The 20753-nt window shown below is 38.8% G+C and overlaps 1 protein-coding gene across 1 annotated transcript; it reads right to left on the reverse strand.

Moving 5' to 3' along the window:
* Positions 1 to 4485: 4485 nt before the first annotated feature.
* Positions 4486 to 20453, reverse strand: LOC124623885 (tRNA (guanine-N(7)-)-methyltransferase). The gene is made up of 6 exons (XM_047149070.1): positions 20221 to 20453; positions 17137 to 17279; positions 7035 to 7219; positions 6837 to 6950; positions 4741 to 4841; positions 4486 to 4666 (listed from the first exon to the last, which is right to left on the reverse strand). Exons 1-6 carry the CDS (start codon positions 20298 to 20300, stop codon positions 4501 to 4503), a joined length of 789 nt encoding a protein of 262 aa, XP_047005026.1. The 5' UTR covers positions 20301 to 20453; the 3' UTR covers positions 4486 to 4500.
* Positions 20454 to 20753: the final 300 nt, after the last annotated feature.

Consider the following 20753-nt stretch of genomic DNA (forward strand, 5'->3'; position numbering starts at 1 on the left):
ACTTTTCTGGCAACAAAGGAAAAACTCTTATGCCATTATTTAATGTTACTGCAACAGTTTGTATACAATTTTTTGCACACCTGGAATACTGGAGAAACAAAAATCACTAGCTGTGTATCAAACAGTGGTGAGACTCGAAAAGCTAAACACAGTACTTGATCTATGGGATTCGTCGTCAGGAAGATGCTGTCACAGACCCTGAACACCATGCACTACCTTAATAAGCTACTTCCAGAAGGTGGATGACACAGTATAAGAATTACTGTGACTCCCTTTACTGTCTATATGTATTCCTCGCAAGAGTGCATTGATACCAATAACAGAAGATTCTCCCATTTCTATATGCTGCCAAGATGAATATATGGTTAATTATACTTCAGTGAGTACATGCTACTCTCACAAAATTAATTGATCTGTTCAACATAATACCAAGTCACCTAAGACATGATGAAAGAACTTTAACAAACAAAAATTAAATCTTACATTACTGTGTAATCTTTTTGTTTTTGAAATGATATAGACAGAATGTTTCATAAGTGAAAGAGTATTTTATGTGTGATAGTCAGTTATTTGCAACTGTAAAGAAAGTGTGCAATTAGCTCAAATACTTCCAGGATGCAGCAGTGCTGAAGGGGCTGCACAACTCTCAGAGTGCTAGAGCAGCAGCTAGGCTGAACTGGTGTACAAATTTCCGACAGGTTCTCTTTTAACATGCTCAACAAAGGTACGAGGGTAGCATCAAAGCTGTTACTAAATTGGGGGAAGGGGGTGGGTGTCTTAGAGGGACCCCTTGTCAATTTATTCACGCACATATTAACATTGCAGTCCCCCATGATAACGGCACAGGAGGGCCGATAACAGGATAGCTGAAAAAGCATAAGAGCCCTTTGCTGTTTTGATCACATTCAAATTTCATTGAATGATTTTGAATGGTCCCTAGTGATTCCAGCATGTACACTACAACACTGTCCTCCACAGTGGTGTGAGCACATTCATTCAGGATGCAGCTCCTCAGTGTCCTTAGAGAAGGGTTGAAACATGCAAGGATATTAGCAGTGTCAAATTTTGTCAAGAACATCTTCATGTCGCTCATAGCTCTACAACTGCCATTTTTGACAATAAAATATGTGGGAATAAAAGATCCATGGAAAGGGGGGTTCACCACTCTGTGAAGCCTTTTCATGCTGATTCTGAGTAGCGGTGTGTCTGAAATGTTTCCCTTGGTTACCCATAAGAAAACGGCTTGATTTCGATGCTGGGTGTCATTGTTCTGACCTCCATTGCAGGAATGTCAAAAGACAAGGTGAAATGTGGATAGGAGGGTGTGTGGCAAGATTCTCATCATGTGACACGTTCATGGTTGCAATGCGCCGAATTGTGGTGAAATTTGGCGCCAATGTGAGCTGTGCTCTTTTTTTTTTTTTGCATGTGTCAACACATTGCTTTTTAAAGCGTTGCTGAGCATGAGAGTGACATCATAGGGTGTCACACTTTCGCACTATTAGAGACTGAGGTTGTAGACACCTTTGAGCCAAATTTCACACTTATGCATCACAACAGGAGGCAATTATGGGGTTTCAAAAAAGTGATCCTTTAATTCTGTTGCACAGTGTGTATCAGTTACAAAACCAAAAGTACAAAGGGCGCGGTTTGCCATTTGTAGCACCCTTAAATACAGTAGAAGCCCAATATAACATGGTTGTCAGGGGGACATGGTTTACTTCCATGGTATATGAAGAATGAACCATATAATGATAAAATATGCAAATCACAGACTGTATGGTTTGTTACCAAAATTATTTCTCATTTAAAACAATTTAACTACACTCAGTTATAGCAATGCCCCATATGCCACAATTAGGGGATGGTATTTATGGGGACAGGAATGAACACATTCAGGGAGGCCATAACTTTAGTAGGAAGGTACACAAAAGTGAGATTTTACAAGTTGATATCAGTAATACAGTAAATAATTGTAAAGATCAAGAGGAGTATGAAAAATGTATAAGTAATGAAATTTTAAGATTAACTTGGAATCATTATGATAATGAAAGTAGTGATAGTAGAATAAAAAATACACTGAAAAAGATATCTGAAAGTTTCCACCCAGATTGGTGGGAAGAGACAAAAAATAACTTACAGAACTTATAAAAATGATATGCCAGTGAGTGCCATGCAACTGTAAGTAGAACCACACATACAAAACAATGGGCCGGCCGCTGTGGCCGAACGGTTCTAGGCACTTCAGTCTGGAACCGCATGACCACTATGGTCGCAGGTTCGAATTCTGCCTCAGACGTGAATGTGTGTGATGTCCTTAGGTTAGTTAGGTTTAAGTAGTTCTAAGTTCTAGGGGACTGATGAGCTCAGATGTTAAGTCTCATAGTGCTCTGAGCCATTTGAACAAAACAATGCAAAAGATATTAGCTCAAAGAAATTGGGAAGGATCTTTTGTATGAAGCAGGAAACAAAGATGATTGTGACACGCAGGTGTGTCCATACATTCTTATTGTAACTGATGGCTGGAAAGATAACTGTCAGATTCACACAGGGAGTCTAATTTGTGGAATGTCTGAAAAATTAAGAGACAGAAAAAAACACACTTATGATTTTGTTGAGTTATGAGTAATAGGGATTAAGATTAGAGGAGCTACTAGAAGCCATAGTAAAATAGTGGACAAACAAATATTACTGTCTTTCAGAATTAACAACAAATCATTTGTTCAGGATTGTTTTGTAATTCCCAACTTGAATAAGGAAATAACTCTGGGCATTAATTGGACTGTAAAAGCTACAGTAGGATTCTGTTGAGCAAATAAGGAATTAAGCTTTACTGAAACAAAAAGTGGAATTTCATCTCAGACATTAGTTCTGGATTGTGAATAGCATAAGTAGTACTACTCACATCAGTGGGTAGAGTGTACAGATGATGGTTGATACTTGAAGAATAGGGGGGGCTGTTTAAACGGGAAGGAAAATCTAGATTACTGTAATAGTTTAGTCGAATATAAAGTAGCAGGTGCTGAGAAACTTAGGAATACCTCCTCCTACAACTGCATTCCAGTCTCCCATAAATGCTAGATTTTCATCTCACTTTATGTACTGTATTACCTTCATATACCTTTTCTCTCTCTTCACCTTCGGCTTCCGACGTGGACATGTATCCCTGAACTATTATTGTCGGTGTTGGTTTGCTGTCGTTTCTGATAACAACAACCCTATCACTGAACTGTTCACTGTAACACACTCTTTGCCCTACCCTTCATTCATAACAAATCCTACTCCCATTATACCACTTTCTGATGCTTTTGATATTACCTTGTACTCATCTGACCAGAAATCCTTGTCTTTTTTCCATTTCAATTCAATGACTCCTACTATATCTAAATTGAGCCTTTGCATTTCCCCTTTTCAGATTTTCTAGCTTCTCTACCACATTCGAGCTTCTGACATTCCATGCCCAACTCATAGAACATTTTCCTTTCATTGATTATTCAGTCTTTTTCTGATGGTCACCTATGCCTTGGCAGTCCCCTCCCGGAGATCAAATGGGGGACTATTCAGAATCTTTTGACAATGTAGAGATCATCATGACACTTTTTCAATTATAGGCCACATGTCTTGTGGATACACGTTATGTATCTTTAACACAGTGGTTTTCACTGCCTTCTGCATCCTCATGCCGTTGATCATTGCTGATTCTTCTGCCTTTAGGGCAGTTTCCCACCCTAAGGACAAGAGAGTGCCCTGAACCTCTATCTGCTCTCTTTGACAAGGCCTTTGGCAGAATGATGGTGACTTCTTACGCCGGAAGTTTTTGGCCGCCAATGCTGATTATTAATCAAAATTTAAGAAGTGGCAGGATTCAAACCTGGGACTGAAGACATTTTGATTACTAACCAAAGACACTACCCCTAGACCATAGGTTCTGACATCATACAGATGGTAAAGAGTTGTCACCTTTATGGGCACCAAAACGTTTCTGAAATTCATAAATGGCTATAAATATCTTTTAAATTAACAGAAAAGTTCCATGTTTGGGTAAATGTTCATGTCCAATGGACTGTTTCATCCACTGCCCAAATTACCTTTACTGGCATCAAGTACCTTCACGTTAAGAAACACCTTGGTGGTAAAAGTTTTTAAGAGCAGTAAAGAAGTCCATTTGCAAATAATGTTGATACCTAATATTTAGATATGCTTGGGTTTAGTTCAGTCCTCATGTATTCTCTTTAAGATAAGTGACTAAACTATTCTCTTTGCCTCCTCCCCCCCCCCCCCATTCTATATTACTATTGTTCTTTTACATTTGTACTGAACATGTACAGTATTTTCATTCCAGTTTACTGCAGCCAAACATCTAATTCTTTATCATTCCATTTGAATTGAAGTTCCAGAACACATTGGTGCCATTTGTACACAGCTGAGACGACTACTAGAACTGCACGCAGTTATGTCAGTTCTCTAAAAAATATTTTACAACCATATTTGTATGTGATTTTATTGAAAATAAAGTAAATAACATGTACATAAATTTGCATCATTTTGAAACATAAGGATCTGGAACTCTCCTGAAGACTGCCAGAAATTTCTCACCATGGTTACGGGAAACTTTCTGACCTTCTTCAGAACTGTCGTACAGCTTCTCAATAACTGGATCATCCTTCTGAAAACAGAGAATGTATTGGTTACCAGTTGCAAAAATTGTAGTGTTACTAACTGATTCCTGTGACTACTTACATATCGTCATCCGAAAGCCGAACAAACAAAGGATGCTCAGTGAAATGTTGCACCATCCATTCATGGAGGTCCTTGACGTCTGTTACTGTATACACTACTGCCTGAAAAGATGAAAACATTGTGATCTGTATCACAGAGAAGTAAACTAGTAAAATGGCGAGAGAGAGACGAGAGAGAGAGAGAGAGAGAGAGAGAGAGAGAGAGAGGCGGGGGGGGGGGGGGGGGGGGGGGGGGAGGCAGTGTGGGTTTGGAGGGGAGAGTATGTGCAAACATGTCTATGACCATTTCCAAGGGTGGCTGGAGGACTGAACTGTAGCAAGATAAGGCCACAGAAGACACAGAAAAGATACAATAGTTGTAAAACATGTGAGCAAAACTACATTTATTTGGGTACACTAGACTGAGGTGCCCATTCCCAATAGTAGCTCCTCCAACAGCTAAAACTGCTCTCATTTTACAGTAATCTGTACTTTTCCAGAGTCACATGCTAAATCCAAGTGGTGTTAAAACACACATAACACAAAGATCTTCTTCATACTTCCAAGCAAACTGATCCAATCATAAAATACTTAATATCTGCAAACATGGTTGCTGCCACTTCACACTGTGAATGATCCAGCCAGACATCCATTAGTACAAAATTATTTATTCTAATGGTACATCCAACCACCAGTACAACTCAGAAATTATTATTCTGTTCACATCTGTTAGCTACCTTGACAATCTATTACCCAAAAAAGTGATGAGACTGCATCGGAATTTAATGATTTTTTTCCAGATTTTACAGAAGCATGCTGTTTGTTGCTTAGTTACCCAAACAAGTGCTATGACTGCATATGAAATTAATGAATTTTTTGACAGATTTCAGAGGAACGTCCTTGTTTTTGCTCAGTATTATCTTAGTATGAATCAATCAAGCAACTTCTTTGATATGACACAGGTAGAAGATACCGAACCCCTGCTGTGGGATGGGCTCCATCCCATTTAAAGTTATATTGATTGTCCTTATCACATATTACATTGCATTAACATTCTCTCAGACTATGATGACCTCTGACGACCATTTCCTATGTCATATGATTCATACTCATCAGACCACATTTATAATAAATCTGATCCAATGCACAAATATCTCCACCTATCCCATCTCCAGTCTCAATAAGATCAATTTCATTAAAGACTCCTAAGGTAAGTTTCACATTGCTTGTACATTAAAACTTCCATCCATATCAAGTCTGTCTCATCTTCAGGTTCCTGTATGACATGTTTCATGAATCAAGAGCCACCAGAACCTGAAGCAGACGTATTATATGCAATTTTCTTGATGGAGGGCAGTTACAATACTTACATTCAAGAAGCACATTCAATAGGTACCTGAAGATGAGACACTATTATCTTGAAATCAATAGTTAGATGTGAGATAAACATAAAAATAAATTCATTTTGTGTCTTCTGGCAGTTTGAAAGCACTATTTTTTCTTAGTTTGGCACACTTACTGATGCTAATTAGGAGTCAATGAGCATTTATTATAAGGTTCTGGAAAAGCCTAGGAAATACATTTTGGAACTTGACTACAACTTGGACTTCTAGAAGGTGCCTCTAAAGGTAGTTACATGACTTCAAAATCAATAGCAGTATCATCTGAACAGAACAATAAATGGCATACCTGGAAGAAAAATGAATTACACAGTGAAATCGCCAGCAGCTGACAGCCTCTAGTTGTGTAAATACTCATTTCATAATGAAATCTACTAAGTCACAGGAAAAAAAAAATCATAAGGTGACCAAGCAGTATTTTTCGTGAATTGAATTCTCTGCCCGTGCTTGCAAGAATGTGATTTTAATGATAAAAATGAAAATCTTAATTGGTTTTATAGCGATTTTATTTACTCTGTAACTGGCTTTTGGCATCTTGGTTGTGACCAAGGAAGGCAAAAAAGTGATAAGCAAGTAAATAAAAAATATTGCAGAATCAGGAAAGAAAATTTCAGCACCCAACTGATATTTCTATGCTATATACAATTATACTGGCTTCACAAAATCACAAAAAACATACACTCTGTGCCAACAAAAATTAACAGAACTTTTAACTTACATCAACAGCCAAGACATAAGCATATTCTGCCAAAAGTGTTTTGTTAATAATTCTCCATTTGTGCTTAGACTTCTTGAAATGAGGATCAGGGTATAAGAAGAACATTTTCTTCAGCTGAAACAGTTAAACAAAAGTAAGTATCCAGAACAAAGATTATCAAAATTCGGTCAGAAAGAAGTTCTGAGCATACTAACATACTTGTCCTTTTCTAAAAAAGTTGGGAAGATACTTCATTGCATTTGAGCGGAGGCAAGCTATGTTCTCATACTTGCCAGGATACTGGAGCCTCAAGGCAGATATTCGATCCATTACATAGTCTGAAACTTTTATGCGAATTTCCATGCCTAGCATAAGTGTATCCGGGAACATTGGTGATAAAGTAACTGAAAGTAAGTAAATCATTCTTTTAAAAATATTGAACAGTAAAGGAAAAAACAGAACAGAAACAAATAAATATTTCATTAGTTTTCACTTTTTCCTATATTAATCCCCCCCCCCCCATATGCAGTTTCACACCTGTAGTTGTTGAGGAAGAGGAAATGATTAGTGTGGTGTCACCACCAGACACCACACTTGCTAGGTGGTAGCCTTTAAATCGCCGCGGTCCGTTAGTATACGTCAGATCCGCGTGTCGCCACTATCAGTGATTACAGACCAAGCGCCGCCACATAGCAGGTCTAGTCTAGAGAGACTCCCTAGCACTCACCCCAGTTGTACAGCCGACATTGCTAGCGATGGTTCACTGTCTACATATGCTCGCATTTTCGGAGACAGTTTAGCATAGCCTTCAGCTACGTCATTTGCTACGACCTAGCAAGGCGCCATATTCAGTTACTATGAATGTATTCTGAACAGATAATATTGTGAATCATGTACCATCAAGAGTGACGTTCATCATTAATGGATTAAAGTTAAGTATCAAACTAATTATGTCCACTTTCTGAATTCTAATTCCTTGTTATGTTCCAGACCTCACGTCAGTATAGTTCTTCCCTCCTCACGCCACCCTGCATGAGCTAAAACGCATGCATTTCGGCCTCCACTAGTAACACGGTGTTGGCTCTTCTGCCAACACAACAATTAGTGTAACTGGAAGAGGAAATATGGAGCTAGGAACAGGTAGGAAAGTATAGGCAGGTAGAAGAGGGAAAAATGGATTTTCAGTGGCAGCAGTGAACTGTACATTAACACTGATAATGATCCCAAGTTGAGAGGGGGCAGGGTTACAGAATTGAGAGGTAAGAGGATCTGGTGCTTGTATTTGGGGGGCAGCAAGGCCACATAAGATGAACAGTCTAGATCACAACTCACATCCCACCACATAAATATTACTAACTTTATCTGTTAAGAATGTCATGTGAAAAGTCAAGTGACTGTCTGGTTCAAAAAGCCTAACTGGCCATTCAGGATACTGGTTTTGTGTTGTTAAAGTATTATTTTTGCTGTCACTCATTATTGGGTTTTGTGCTCATGAGATGGCCATTAACAATCATACTGTGTTAAATTGATATTAGTTTGTGTTTGGACTGAGCTTTTTATATTTGACACATAGAAATATTATAACTTTCGTTAATTATATTTTTATTTGGGTTCTGTTTGGGAACTGGCGTATGCACGTGCGCGCACACACACACACACACACACACACACACACACACACACACACACACACAAATTTTACAATATGTGTACATTTGTAGGTTACTTCTATATTGAAATCGATATTAATGTAGCTTTTTACGAATTTTCGGGTTGTCTTTGTTAGCTAAAGGTGATGACTTATTGTGGTTGGTGGGTATCGTGAAGTTCATTGTAGCTATTTTGATCAAGCTGGGCTTTCGATAATAGTTACATGAGGGAGTTTTCATATCACTGACTTTGTTTGGGCGTCTGAGCTAAACAACTACAGTTAACTTTTCGATACTGGCGTTTTGGTGCTATGTGTGGTGTTGTGATGTAGTGTACTTAATTTTAGCTATGTAAGTCAAGAGAAATTTCCAATAACAGTTTTTGCAGATTCATTTGTTTGTTGGTATAGTACAATTCACTTTTCCTGATTTCATTTAGGTCTGTTGAGTTTTTTTTGGATTTCAATTGCTGGATTTTTGTGTAAGTTTATATTTTGGATTGTATTTAATGGTAGGAATATTGCATATTGTGTTTGTTCCTGCCAAAAAACCACTAGCTGCAATGGGTGCTTCATTAGTTTGATGTTTTTGTCAGTTAAATACATTTCATACTATATTTGTCTGTTCATGTTTTTAACATGTGACGTTACGATACTGTATTGTATAAGAGCAAAATGGTGGTATCCCCCATTTTGATAATATAACCAGTCAAAGCCGATATTTTGATACTTCCAAAAAACTTACATAATTGCTGCTGTACCGATCAACAGAGGTTATATATCAAACATTATACCTTCACTGTAAAGCTGAATTGGGCTTTCTATTATTTAAATTTAATTTATAGTATTAATTCAGGTATCTTTGAGGCCCCTACAATGATCAGTTAGGTGTCTTCCTCAACTTATTGTAGTACACACATCCCTGATAGCATAAAAATCAAAAAATGAAACAATACTCATGCCACTATAAATGATGTACTGTTCATTCACCAGATGCTGTAATCAATTTGGGTTACTATTACAGCGGGTGACATAATGGGCAGCTGTATCATGAAAGTATATGTTAGACTGTGAGGTATGGAGACAAATCTCAGTGATGTGTCATTGTCAGGTAGACTGTGAAACTGAAGCCAAAATTACAACTCCCTCAGTAATGAATGTAACATGATATCTTGCGAAACAATACCAAATGTCTTTTCCGGAAATAATCTAGAAAACATAGTTCGAAAGATTGCTCATGGTGGAAATAGGTAAAGTCTAATGGCAACAGATATAACTTCTTTGAGGATGTCCATATTGAAATTGGCATTAGCGAATATGATATGGTGACAGATGATTACCAACATGTACAGGGCAAATAAAACATGCAAAAAGACTTGCATGAACAGTAATTTAGATGAAGTGACACAAGTGTTATATCTCAATGAGACTCTTGAAACATTTAGCTCTGGGCAGCGGCATGTAACGTGAACTCTGGCTGAAATTTAGGAGAGCAGCTGACCAAGTACTTGTACCTAGTAGAACAGTTTGTGATGTATGGGACAGCCCATGGTACTATCTATATAATGAAATTTCTAAAGGAACAGCAACTAACACAAACCTTACAAAGGTAGACAGAGTGAAATGCTAAATGAAACAAGTTTGGTTGTCAAATGAGCAACACATTAAGCCTTCAATGACTACTCTAGCAGAACATTATCTTGTGTAAAGATTGCCAGTGGCATCAGGAGCTGAAATTTAGCATAGCAAAGCAAAAGCAGAAATGCTGAACTCAATTCTCATATGTTCCCTTACAAAGGAGATCCATGGAGAACCAGTCAGATAATTCTGCAAAGATAAGTGACACAGTGACACACACACACACACACACACACACACACACACACACACACATTAGAACCACATGAACAGCTTAAATAACTAAAATTGGACAATATGCCAAAGCCTGATGGTGTCCCTATTTGTGTCTGAGATAGCACACATTTAAATCATAATAGTGTGTAGATACCATGGACAAAGAGCTGTGACCAACAGCTGGAAGGAAATACAGACCACAAATGTCTGCAAAGGTAGAAGTGCTCAACAAAACTATTGAACAATATCATTGGCAACCATCTATTGTACAATCTTAAAATATAATCTGGGCACTGTAGTGAGGCACAATAACCAGCATGGGCTCTGAAAACATCACTCAATGCAAAACCCATGGAAACCATGGATCAAGGCAGTCAGGTAGATACAGCATTCTTGGATTTTTTTGGTTCAGTAGCACACCAACACTTATTAACAAAGTATGATAATACGAGGCGTTTTTGTTGTGGTCTTCAGCCTGTAGACTGGTTTGATGCTGCTCTCCATGCTATTCTATCCTGTGCAAGCCTGTTCACTCCAAATAAGTGCTGCAACTTACACCCTTCTTAATCTGTTTACTATAGTCACCTCTTGGTCTCCCTCTACAATTTGTACCCCCACACTTCCCTCCAATACTAAACTGAAGATCCCTTGATGTCTAAGAATGTGTCCTATCAACCTGGCACCTCTTTAGTTTGCCAAAAATTTCTTTACTCCCCAATTCCATCAAGTACTTCCTCATCAGTCATGTCTGACTGCCTAATCTTCAGAATTCTTCTGTAGCACTATGATACGAAAGCTTGTATTCTCTCTGTGTTTTAAGTGCTTATCATCCATCGTCTCTACTTTGGCTACCACCAGTTATTCTGCTGCTCAAATAACATAACTCACCTACTACTGTAAGTGTCTCATTTCATAATCTACACTACTGGCCATTAAAATTGCTACACCACAAAGATGACGTGATACAGATGCAAAATTTAACCGACAGGAAGAAGATGCTGTGATGTGCAAATGATTAGCTTTTCAGAGCATTCACACAAGATTGGCACTGGTGGCGACACCTACAATGTGCTGACATGAGGAAAGTTTCCAACTGATTTCTCATACACAAACAGCAGTTGACCAGCATTGCCTGGTGAAATGTTGTTGTGATGCCTCGTGTAAGGAGGAGAAATGCGTACCATCATGTTTCCGACTTTGATAAAAGTCAGATTGTAGCCTATCACGATTGCGGTTTATCGTATCGCGACATTGCTGCTCGTGCTGGTTGAGAGCCAATGACTGTTAGCAGAATATGGAATCGGTGGGTTCAGGAGAGTGATACGGAACACCGTGCTGGATCCCAATGGCCTTGTATCACTAGCAGTCGAGATGACAGGCATCTTACCCGCATGGCTGTAACGGATGGTGCAGCCATGTTTCGATCTCTGAGTCAACAGATGGGGACGTTTGTAAGACAACAACCATCTGTGTGAACAGTTCTATGACGTTTGCAGCAGCATGGACTATCAGCTCAGAGACCATGACTGCGGTTACCCTTGACGCTGCATCACAGACAGGAGCACCTGCGACGAACCTGGGTGCACGAATGGCAAAACGTCATTTTTTCGGATGAATCCAGGTTCTGTTTACAGCATCATGATGGTTGCATCCGTGTTTGGCGACATTGCGGTGAACCCACATTGGAAGCATGTATTCATCATCGCCATACTGGTATATCACCCGGCATGATGGTATGGGGTGCCATTGGTTACACGTCTCGGTCACCTCTTGTTTGCATTGACGCTGTGGATGTTACATTCCATATGTTTTACGACCTGTGGCTGTACCCTTAATTCGATCCCTGCGAAACCCTATATTTCAGTAGTATAATGCACGACTGCATGTTGCAGGTCCTGTACAGGCCTTTCTGGATACAGAAAATGTTCGATTGCTGCCCTGGCCAGCACATTCTCCAGATCTCTCACCAATTGAAAGCGTCTGGTCAAAGGTGGCCAAGCAGCTGGCTCGTCACAATATGCCAGTCACTACTCTTGATGAACTGTGGTATCATGTTGAAGCTACATGGGCAGCTGTACCTGGACATGCCATCCAAGCTCTGTTTGACTCAATGCCCAGGTGTATCAAGGCCGTTATTACAGCCAGACGTGGTTGTGCTGGGTACTGATTTCTCAGGACCTATGCACCCAAATTGTGTGAAAATATATTCACATGTCAGTTATACTATAATATATTTGTCCAATGAATACCCGTTTATCATCTACATTTCTTCTTGGTGTAGCAATTTTAATGGCCAGTAGTATAATTCCCTCAGCATCACCTGGCCGAGTTTGAATACATTCCATTATCCTTGTTTCACTTTTGTTGATGTTTACTTTATATCTGCCTTTCAATACACTGTCCATTCCATTCTATTGCTCTTTCAAGTTCTTTTCTGTCTCTGACAGAAAACAATGTCATCAGCAAACCTTAAAGTTTTTATTTCTTCTCCCTGAACTTTAATTCGTACTCCAAATGTTTCTTCTTTTTCTTTACTGCTTGCTCAATGTACAGATTGAATAACACTGGTGATGGGCTACAACCCTGTCTCACTCCCTTCTCAACCACTGTTTTCCTTTCATGCCCCTCAACTCTGATAATTGCCATCTGATTACTGTAAAAGTTGTAAATAGCATTTTGTCCCTGTATTTTAGCCCTGCTACACCCAGAATTTCAAAGAGAGTATGCTAGTTAACACTGTCAAAACCTCTCACTATGTCCACAAATGCTATAAATACAAGTTTGTCTTCCCTTAACTACGTTTTAAGATAAGTCGTTGATTTAGTATTGCCTAGTGTTTTCCTACATTTCTCTGAAATCCGAACTGATTTCTCCTGGAGTCAGCTTCTACCACTTTTTCCACTCTTCTATAAATAATTCGTGTTAGTATTTTGCAACCATAACTTATTAAACTAATAGTTTGGTAATACACTGAAGCACCAAAGAAACTTGTATAGGCATGTGTATTCAAGCACAGAGATAAATAAACAGGCATAGCAGTCAGCAGCGCCTATATAAGACAAAAAGTGTCTGGCGCAGTTGTTACATTGGTCACTGCTGCTACAATGGCACGCAGTGGGACACAGCATCTCTGTGGTAGTGATGAAGTGGGGGTTTTCCCGTGTGACCATTTCACGTGTACTGCGAATATCAGGAATACCCTTGTGGTTTCAGTTGCCCCCGAGATTGCAGTTGTGAGAGAGTTGCATTTGTGTGTGTGTGTGTGTGTGTGTGTGTGTTGACAAAAGCTTTAATGGCCAAAAGCTATAATTGTGAGAGTCTTTTTGTTGTGCCTGTCTGCGACTCAGCATCTCCACCATACGGTGAGTGGCAACTTTCCTTTTCATAATATTGTTAGATTCCTTAAATCTTATCTTTAAGGGAGACCTTCATGTGTGTGATATGAGTCTACATATATATTAACAAAGAAACTAGATGTAAAGTCTTTACTAACAATAATTTCTTTGTAGTATAGTACAGTTAACACTAGATCTGATACTTCTGAGGACAATTGATACTTACTTAAATAACTACTGTTTATCTCCCACTCAGAGTGAACACATTCATATTTATCAGAGAATAACAGTTAGCTACAGCTGTATAAGTACAGGCCCATTTACTGTGAACAGTACTACTTCTCGTGCAGCCGAAAGGAGCCTCTTGCGTTACTTCTGACACACAACTCACGATCTTGATTATGGACTCTCATTTAGTCACAATTTTAAGAAGTGCTTTGTGACTGAATAAGTTTAATATATTATTGGAGTTTATTTTTTCTCTTTTTGACCTGAAAGTTAAATTTACGTAAGTCACTCATTTAGAGTCTGTCTGCATACTAACTATTCAGATTCTTTAATGAAAAATGACTCTCCAGTTCAGTCTTAAGGCTGCAAAGTGGCACGTGTAAATTCCAAGATCGCTATATGCGATGAACGAGGTTGATCTGTATCACCACTGTAAGTGGTTTCAGGACAAGGTTCATAAGGATGAAAACTTTGCAGGGTAAGTTGTAGGGTGTGAAGACACACAATTCAAACTCAATGGTACTGCAAATTGCCATAAATGCATCTACTGGGACCCCGAAGAAGGCAGTAAAGATACTGGTGCTTAATGTGTGATGTGGTCTGCCATTGTGTGGTTTGATTGGTCCCTTCTTTTTTGAGTGCCCTATAACTGGTCAGACATTCCTTGGTATCTTTCAGTCAAGGATTTTGTGTGCCGTCCCAATCTTGTATGGCAATGACAGGTTTTACGTATGCAACAAGATGGAGACTTGCCTCACAATTAAGAAATCAGGTTGACCCTGGATGATTACATGGACATTGAGTAGGTCAAATAGGGCCTCTTGAGAACCCACCTTTCTGATTTGGTAGCTGTGGTCTTCTAACTGCTGGTGTCCACAAACGATGACTTGTATCAATAAAAACCTACTACAATCAATAAGTTTAAACAAGGCTGCATAATATGGCTATGAAGTCTTTCGCGACGTATTTCTCGAATAAAAGTCTCTCGGTGTACATGCCAGGCCAATTCAGGATAAAACTCCAAACTTTCGACCACTACCTGCATGGTCGTCGTCAGGGCTAAAACTGACTGTCGTAAACTGTAAACTAGCGAGGCTCCCACTTTTATATACACAGGACGGCTTCTGATTGGCTGGAATACATCATAGCAACAGCGATATGGCGCATAGTGAAGTGGTGCCCTCTACTTCCATAGATGTAGTTTCTATCCCGCGTTGCTTGCAGCGCCATCCCTTGAATCAGGAGGTAAAGTGCGGGAAGTTTTCCTCTGCGATTTTTCTTTATCCAGTGCACTCTTCCAGGTGTTGCTAAGTGTAACGTCAAACATTTGAATGGTGTACATCCTAACATAAAATTTACAATGGAGGTAGAGAAGGAAGGGAAGTTACCTTTTTTAGATGTGTTGGTGGAGCGAAAACCAGATGGATGACTGGGCCATTCTGTGTACAGGAAGCCAACACATACAGACTTATATCTGCATAGCCACAGCTTCCATCATCCGTCTCAGAAGAGAGCTATGCTGAATACTTTAGTATACAGAGCCAGGACTATTTCCGACAAGGACCACCTTGGTCCCGAGATTAAGCATTTGACGACTGTTTTCAAGAAGAATGGTTATTCTGCCGGTGAAATTAAATCAGTATTGTCCAAGAAAGCAAGAGACAATGCCATCCATAAACAAGAAGAGGACCAACACATAGCGCGGCTTCCACTTTCCAGTTTTCCGACCACCAAGGAAAATTAAGGAAATGTTGAGACCAGTCAAAGATAGTCTCGGCTTAAGGGTGCTGGGAATTTATAGTATTCCTTGCGAATGCGGGGCCAGTCTGTAAGAACCGTTGCCGACCGTTGCATCGAGCACCAGTGCCACCTGAAATACTGGTATTTGGAAAAATCAGCAGTGGCATAACCTGCTTAACAAGCATAAGATTTTATTTGAAGAAGCGAGAGTAATAGCCCATGCATCGAATTACTGGGACTTTGTGATCCGGGAAGCAGTTGAAATTATACTTAGCGATAATAACTTTAACAGAGACAACAGCTAAGCACTTAACAACACCTGGAAGAGTGCACTGGATAAAGAAAAACCGCAGAGGAAAACTTACCGCACTTCACCTCCTGATTCAAGGGATGGCGATGCAAGCAACGTGGGATAGAAACTACATCTATGGAAGTAGAGGGCACCACTTCACTACGCGCCATATTGCTGTTGCTATGACGTATTCCAGCCAATCAGAAGCCGTCCTGTGTATATAAAAGTGGGAGCCTCGCTAGTTTACAACCATCAGTTTTAGCCCTGACGACGACCATGGTGGTAGTGGTTGAAAGCTTGGAGTTTTATCCTGAATTGACGCGGCATGTACACCGAGAGACTTTTATTCAAGGCTGCATAATGTACTGCTGTTAGGCCAGGTACAATGACTGATGTTTGGCACCATTTAGAAGCTGCTGGCTGTCATTTCTAACATATAACTTTCTCTGTCTGCACCGAAAGTTGTTACTGTAAATCAAATTTATAGGAAAGCAAGAGCAATGAGTACATTTATTGGATGTTAATGGACAGTAAATTTCAAAAAAGGACAGTTCCTCCAAGTTGACTGATGACACAGAAGTTCTATTGCTGTGGCAGACAAAATAAAAATTTGTTTATTCTGAAAAACTAAATGAAAAGATATATCCTGATTTACTTTCATTATATTTCAAAGCACAACATTTGAAATACATAATGAATAAATGACAACAAATTAATGAATAAATGACCAGACTTCATCTTACATCCATCAGGCAAAAGTACTAGTGACAAAATCTGCTTGTACAGAATAGTCATTCACCAGTTTACACACCAGGAACAGACATGAGCCTCATTGCTTACTCACTCAGCATGTATTTTGGACCTGGATTTCATAGAATGATGATAAAATCAAAGTGATTCAGCTAATTACATTCCACCTAACTGAAATACTTTTATTCACATTAACAGTTTTGTTGACCAACAGTTAGGTATGGATGTTGCACAGCTGCACAACAGTTCAAATTGATGCCCAAGATTAACCTAGGAAATTTCAACTTTCATCTTCAAAAGTGATCTCACCGTCATGTTGGGAACTTGGATACACACCATTTACTTCAGGTATTCACCTCACTGTAAAGAATCGTTATTGAGAAGGTGCAGAAAGCAAATTTATTACAGAATGTATAATACTACCCTAGATTTACTCAATGAACCAAATAGTTATTAAGGATTTTACTCTGTTACCTAGGAGACCACCATAACCACAGCCAATATCAGCAAATTCCACACATTTTGTCTCTGATTTTTCAGCTGAATTTCCCTCCGAATTATTTTTGAAGTACAATGGATACAACTTTGACCAATTCATTTTTTCTGGGTGTACTGGGCTAGAAGCAAAACAAGTGGTGATGTTAGAAAACAGCACTTATAAAGTACAAGCAAAACACCGTAGGAAATACAACAGCTACAGTTACTAGCTAAGGATAACTGAGTGTTTTAAATAAATTGCTTAATGTACATTTGTCTCTAATTCATACAGTGAAAAGTCTTAGCTGGAATATCAACAATTATGTAAAGGGCAGATTGCCATCCACCATAAATTCATTAACTTATAATGACATTCTGCAGCTGTTTTTTACTAGGAATTATTCTTTGGTCACTGAAAACTTAAACTCACAAGTGTTCTCGACTAAACCAACATCAAGATTGGTCTGGTCTTTAGTGTTGTGATCAACTATGTAAGTATTTCAAAAAATGTGTTGTTATCTAATGGCATCTTCAACAGTCCTTTATATTCCTTAATAATGCTATGATAATTATAACAATAATAACAATTTTACTTTCATTAGGTCATTGCAGTAATATAAAATGTCACACACATAATATAATAAATTTGATAATTTAAAGAAAACAAAAGGCTACTTATTAACATTACAGTTTTATGTTACATTTGGTACATTCCCTTATATTGTAGAATAGGTTGACTATGTGAGTATGAACCAGTCAGACAGTGTTTGTTTGAACACTTGTTCTGGTAAATCTTGTACAGTAAGTGATTTAAGTCTGTGATATGGAATTTAAGTGCATCTATTGCTTCTTGTGTCGTAACAACCTATATTTTCTCCGTCTTCCTCATATAAACTAAAACACTGAACATTGTTTGTGCGTGTGTGTGTGTGTGTGCGCGCGCGCCCATGCAAGCGCGCGCACTCGCGCACACTCTTAAATAACAGCATACAATATTATGCTTTCAAATATGATGTTCTGACATATATTTCAGATATACAATCCCAAAGCTGCCAAATAAATTACTCTTGACAATTTACCACTAACATATTTACATGTTGACCCAAAGATAATTTATCATCTAAATACACCCCAAAAAATTAGCTACCGTTTCTTATCTTCCTGTTTTTTTTCTCCTGCTGCCTTTGACTAAAAGATCATTTAGACACAGAGGAGGCACTGTTTTCTGTTCACCCACAACACTTCACACTGTTTCTTCAACCTTAGCTCTCTTCCCTCCTTTGGATGGTAGTGTTGTTGCTGTTACTGTTGCTGCTACAACTACTGTTGTTAGTGCTGCTTCTGCCACTGTTGTTTTTGCTACGGATGCTGCTAGTTTTGTCAGTGCTGCAATTGTTATTACTGATGTTAGTGTTGTAGCCACTGGAGTTTCCGGTGTGTCCTCAGATGATTCTCCACATGTCCCTAATGTGGATGATAATGTATCAGCTGCCAGATTTTGAAGGTGATGTTCCTCATTTGCATCCAATGATGATTCTTAAATTATAGCTGCAGGTGATTGCAATGTTGGTGATATTGTTGCTGGCAATACTGTCCTTGTTATAGGTGCTTTTTCTGTTGTAACAATCTGTTTGGTTATCAGTTGCTTATCCAGTCCGTTAAGATGCAAGCTGTGAGCAGTATGAAATCTGTGACCAACGGAGCTGGTGTCAATAATGTGGATTTTTCTGAAAGGATTGCAAATATCTGAGTAACATTTATTAGCCACTGTGATTTCTTTGTTTACAGAGCACCATTGTGATAAGTCAACCTGTGTGGTATGGTGCAGTAAATGACATTTGTTTGTGCATATGGCCATTTGAGATTTGTTTTTATATGTCGATACTTAAAGCAGTAAAGGAGTTTTGCTATTTGGGGAGCAAAATAACTGATGATGGTCAAAGTAGAGAGGATATAAAATGTAGACTGGCATTGGCAAGGAAAGCGTTTCTGAAGAAGAGAAATTTGTTAACATCGGGTATAGATTTAAGTGTCAGGAAGTCGTTTCTGAAAGTACATGTATGGAGTGTAGCCATGTATGGAAGTGAAACATGGACGATAAATAGTTTGGACAAGAAGAGAATAGAAGCTTTTGAAATGTGGTGCTACAGAAGAATGCTGAAGATTAGATGGATAGATCACATAACGAATGAGGAGGTACTGAATAGGATTTGGGAGAGGAGGAGTTTGTGGCACAACTTGACTAGAAGAAGGGCTCGGTTGGTAGGACATGTTCTGAGGCATGAAGGGATCACATATTTAGTATTGGAGGGCAGCGTGGAGGGTAAAAATCGTAGAGGGAGACCAAGAGATGAATAAACTAAGCAGATTCAGAAGGATGTAGGTTGCGGTAGGTACTGGGAGATGAAGAAGCTTGCACAGGATAAAGTAGCGTGGAGAGCTGCATCAAACCAGTCTCAGGACTGAAGACCACAACAACAACAACATGTCACTTGACCCCCTATTAAAACAACAAAACTGTTTTGGTTCAGACTGTCCCAGCTGCAGATTTTACTGGCTTCACTACTTCACACAAAGGGCCACTTGGTTTCATGACACTGGTTGCTATCAGCTATGTTGATTCATGAATAATTTCGGCAAGTCCATGTCCATGGCTATCTGATAGCACTAATTTTGTATCTAGGTTATTTGCAATTTTTGTTCAGCACTGATTTGAAGTTTGTTCACATTGGTTAGCTAACAGATTTTTATCACTGTGCACTTGGGTTCTTTTGAAAAGTGAAACGGAAAGATTACTCACCGTTGCAGTTACTGTTTGGGTGCTTCTGTTGGTAATGGTATATTTTAAAATACATATCTCTTATAAAAGCTCTATAATAACTACGTCTTTGTGGTCCTTTTCAGTTAGTTTTTGGCCCAGATCGTCTAATTTTGTGCAAAACCACACTTTTAGTTTCGGATATATATAAACACACCCGCTTTCAATCACGTTTTGATAAGATGTTACACACTAAAATGAGACTTACAACAGCGCAAGTATCAATTTAAAAACGACCAAAATTAGTAAATGAAGTTACTCACTAATCAAAGCAGTGGTCTGCAATCGGATTCGAATGAGCCCGTTGCCTATAGTATTTTTTCTGAGGAAGAGCTGCTGCCATTTCAGCGACCAACAGAAATTGGTAATACCACACAATGACACAAACCAAAATGTAAACAATCCCACATGCGTCGATTTGTAATTGTACACAAACCAAAGTTAATGTACCAAAAGCAAAGAAGAAGAGATGCGGCCAGAGTTACAAATACCGGCACTTCCAAAGCCGTACAAGTAATCGCCATCACTGTGAAAACTAAGGATAATATTTGTGAAATATAGTGGTATATAATAATTGATGGGATGTTTGCTGACTCTTTAAAGTCGTGTTAGAGTTTAATATTTCGTTTTCGTATTTTGCAAGAACCAAAGTTCTAATATATGGAGCTGAATCAGTGATCTCTATTGTGCTGAGTATGATCTTTAGCGTAATTCGTTTGACTTGATTTGATTTGCTTTGCTTCCATTTGATGACATGAAGTATAGAGGGTCAACTGAAGAACGGGATACAACCCGT

This window comes from Schistocerca americana, chromosome 1, assembly GCF_021461395.2.
Source record: "Schistocerca americana isolate TAMUIC-IGC-003095 chromosome 1, iqSchAmer2.1, whole genome shotgun sequence".
Taxonomy (NCBI): domain Eukaryota; kingdom Metazoa; phylum Arthropoda; class Insecta; order Orthoptera; family Acrididae; genus Schistocerca; species Schistocerca americana.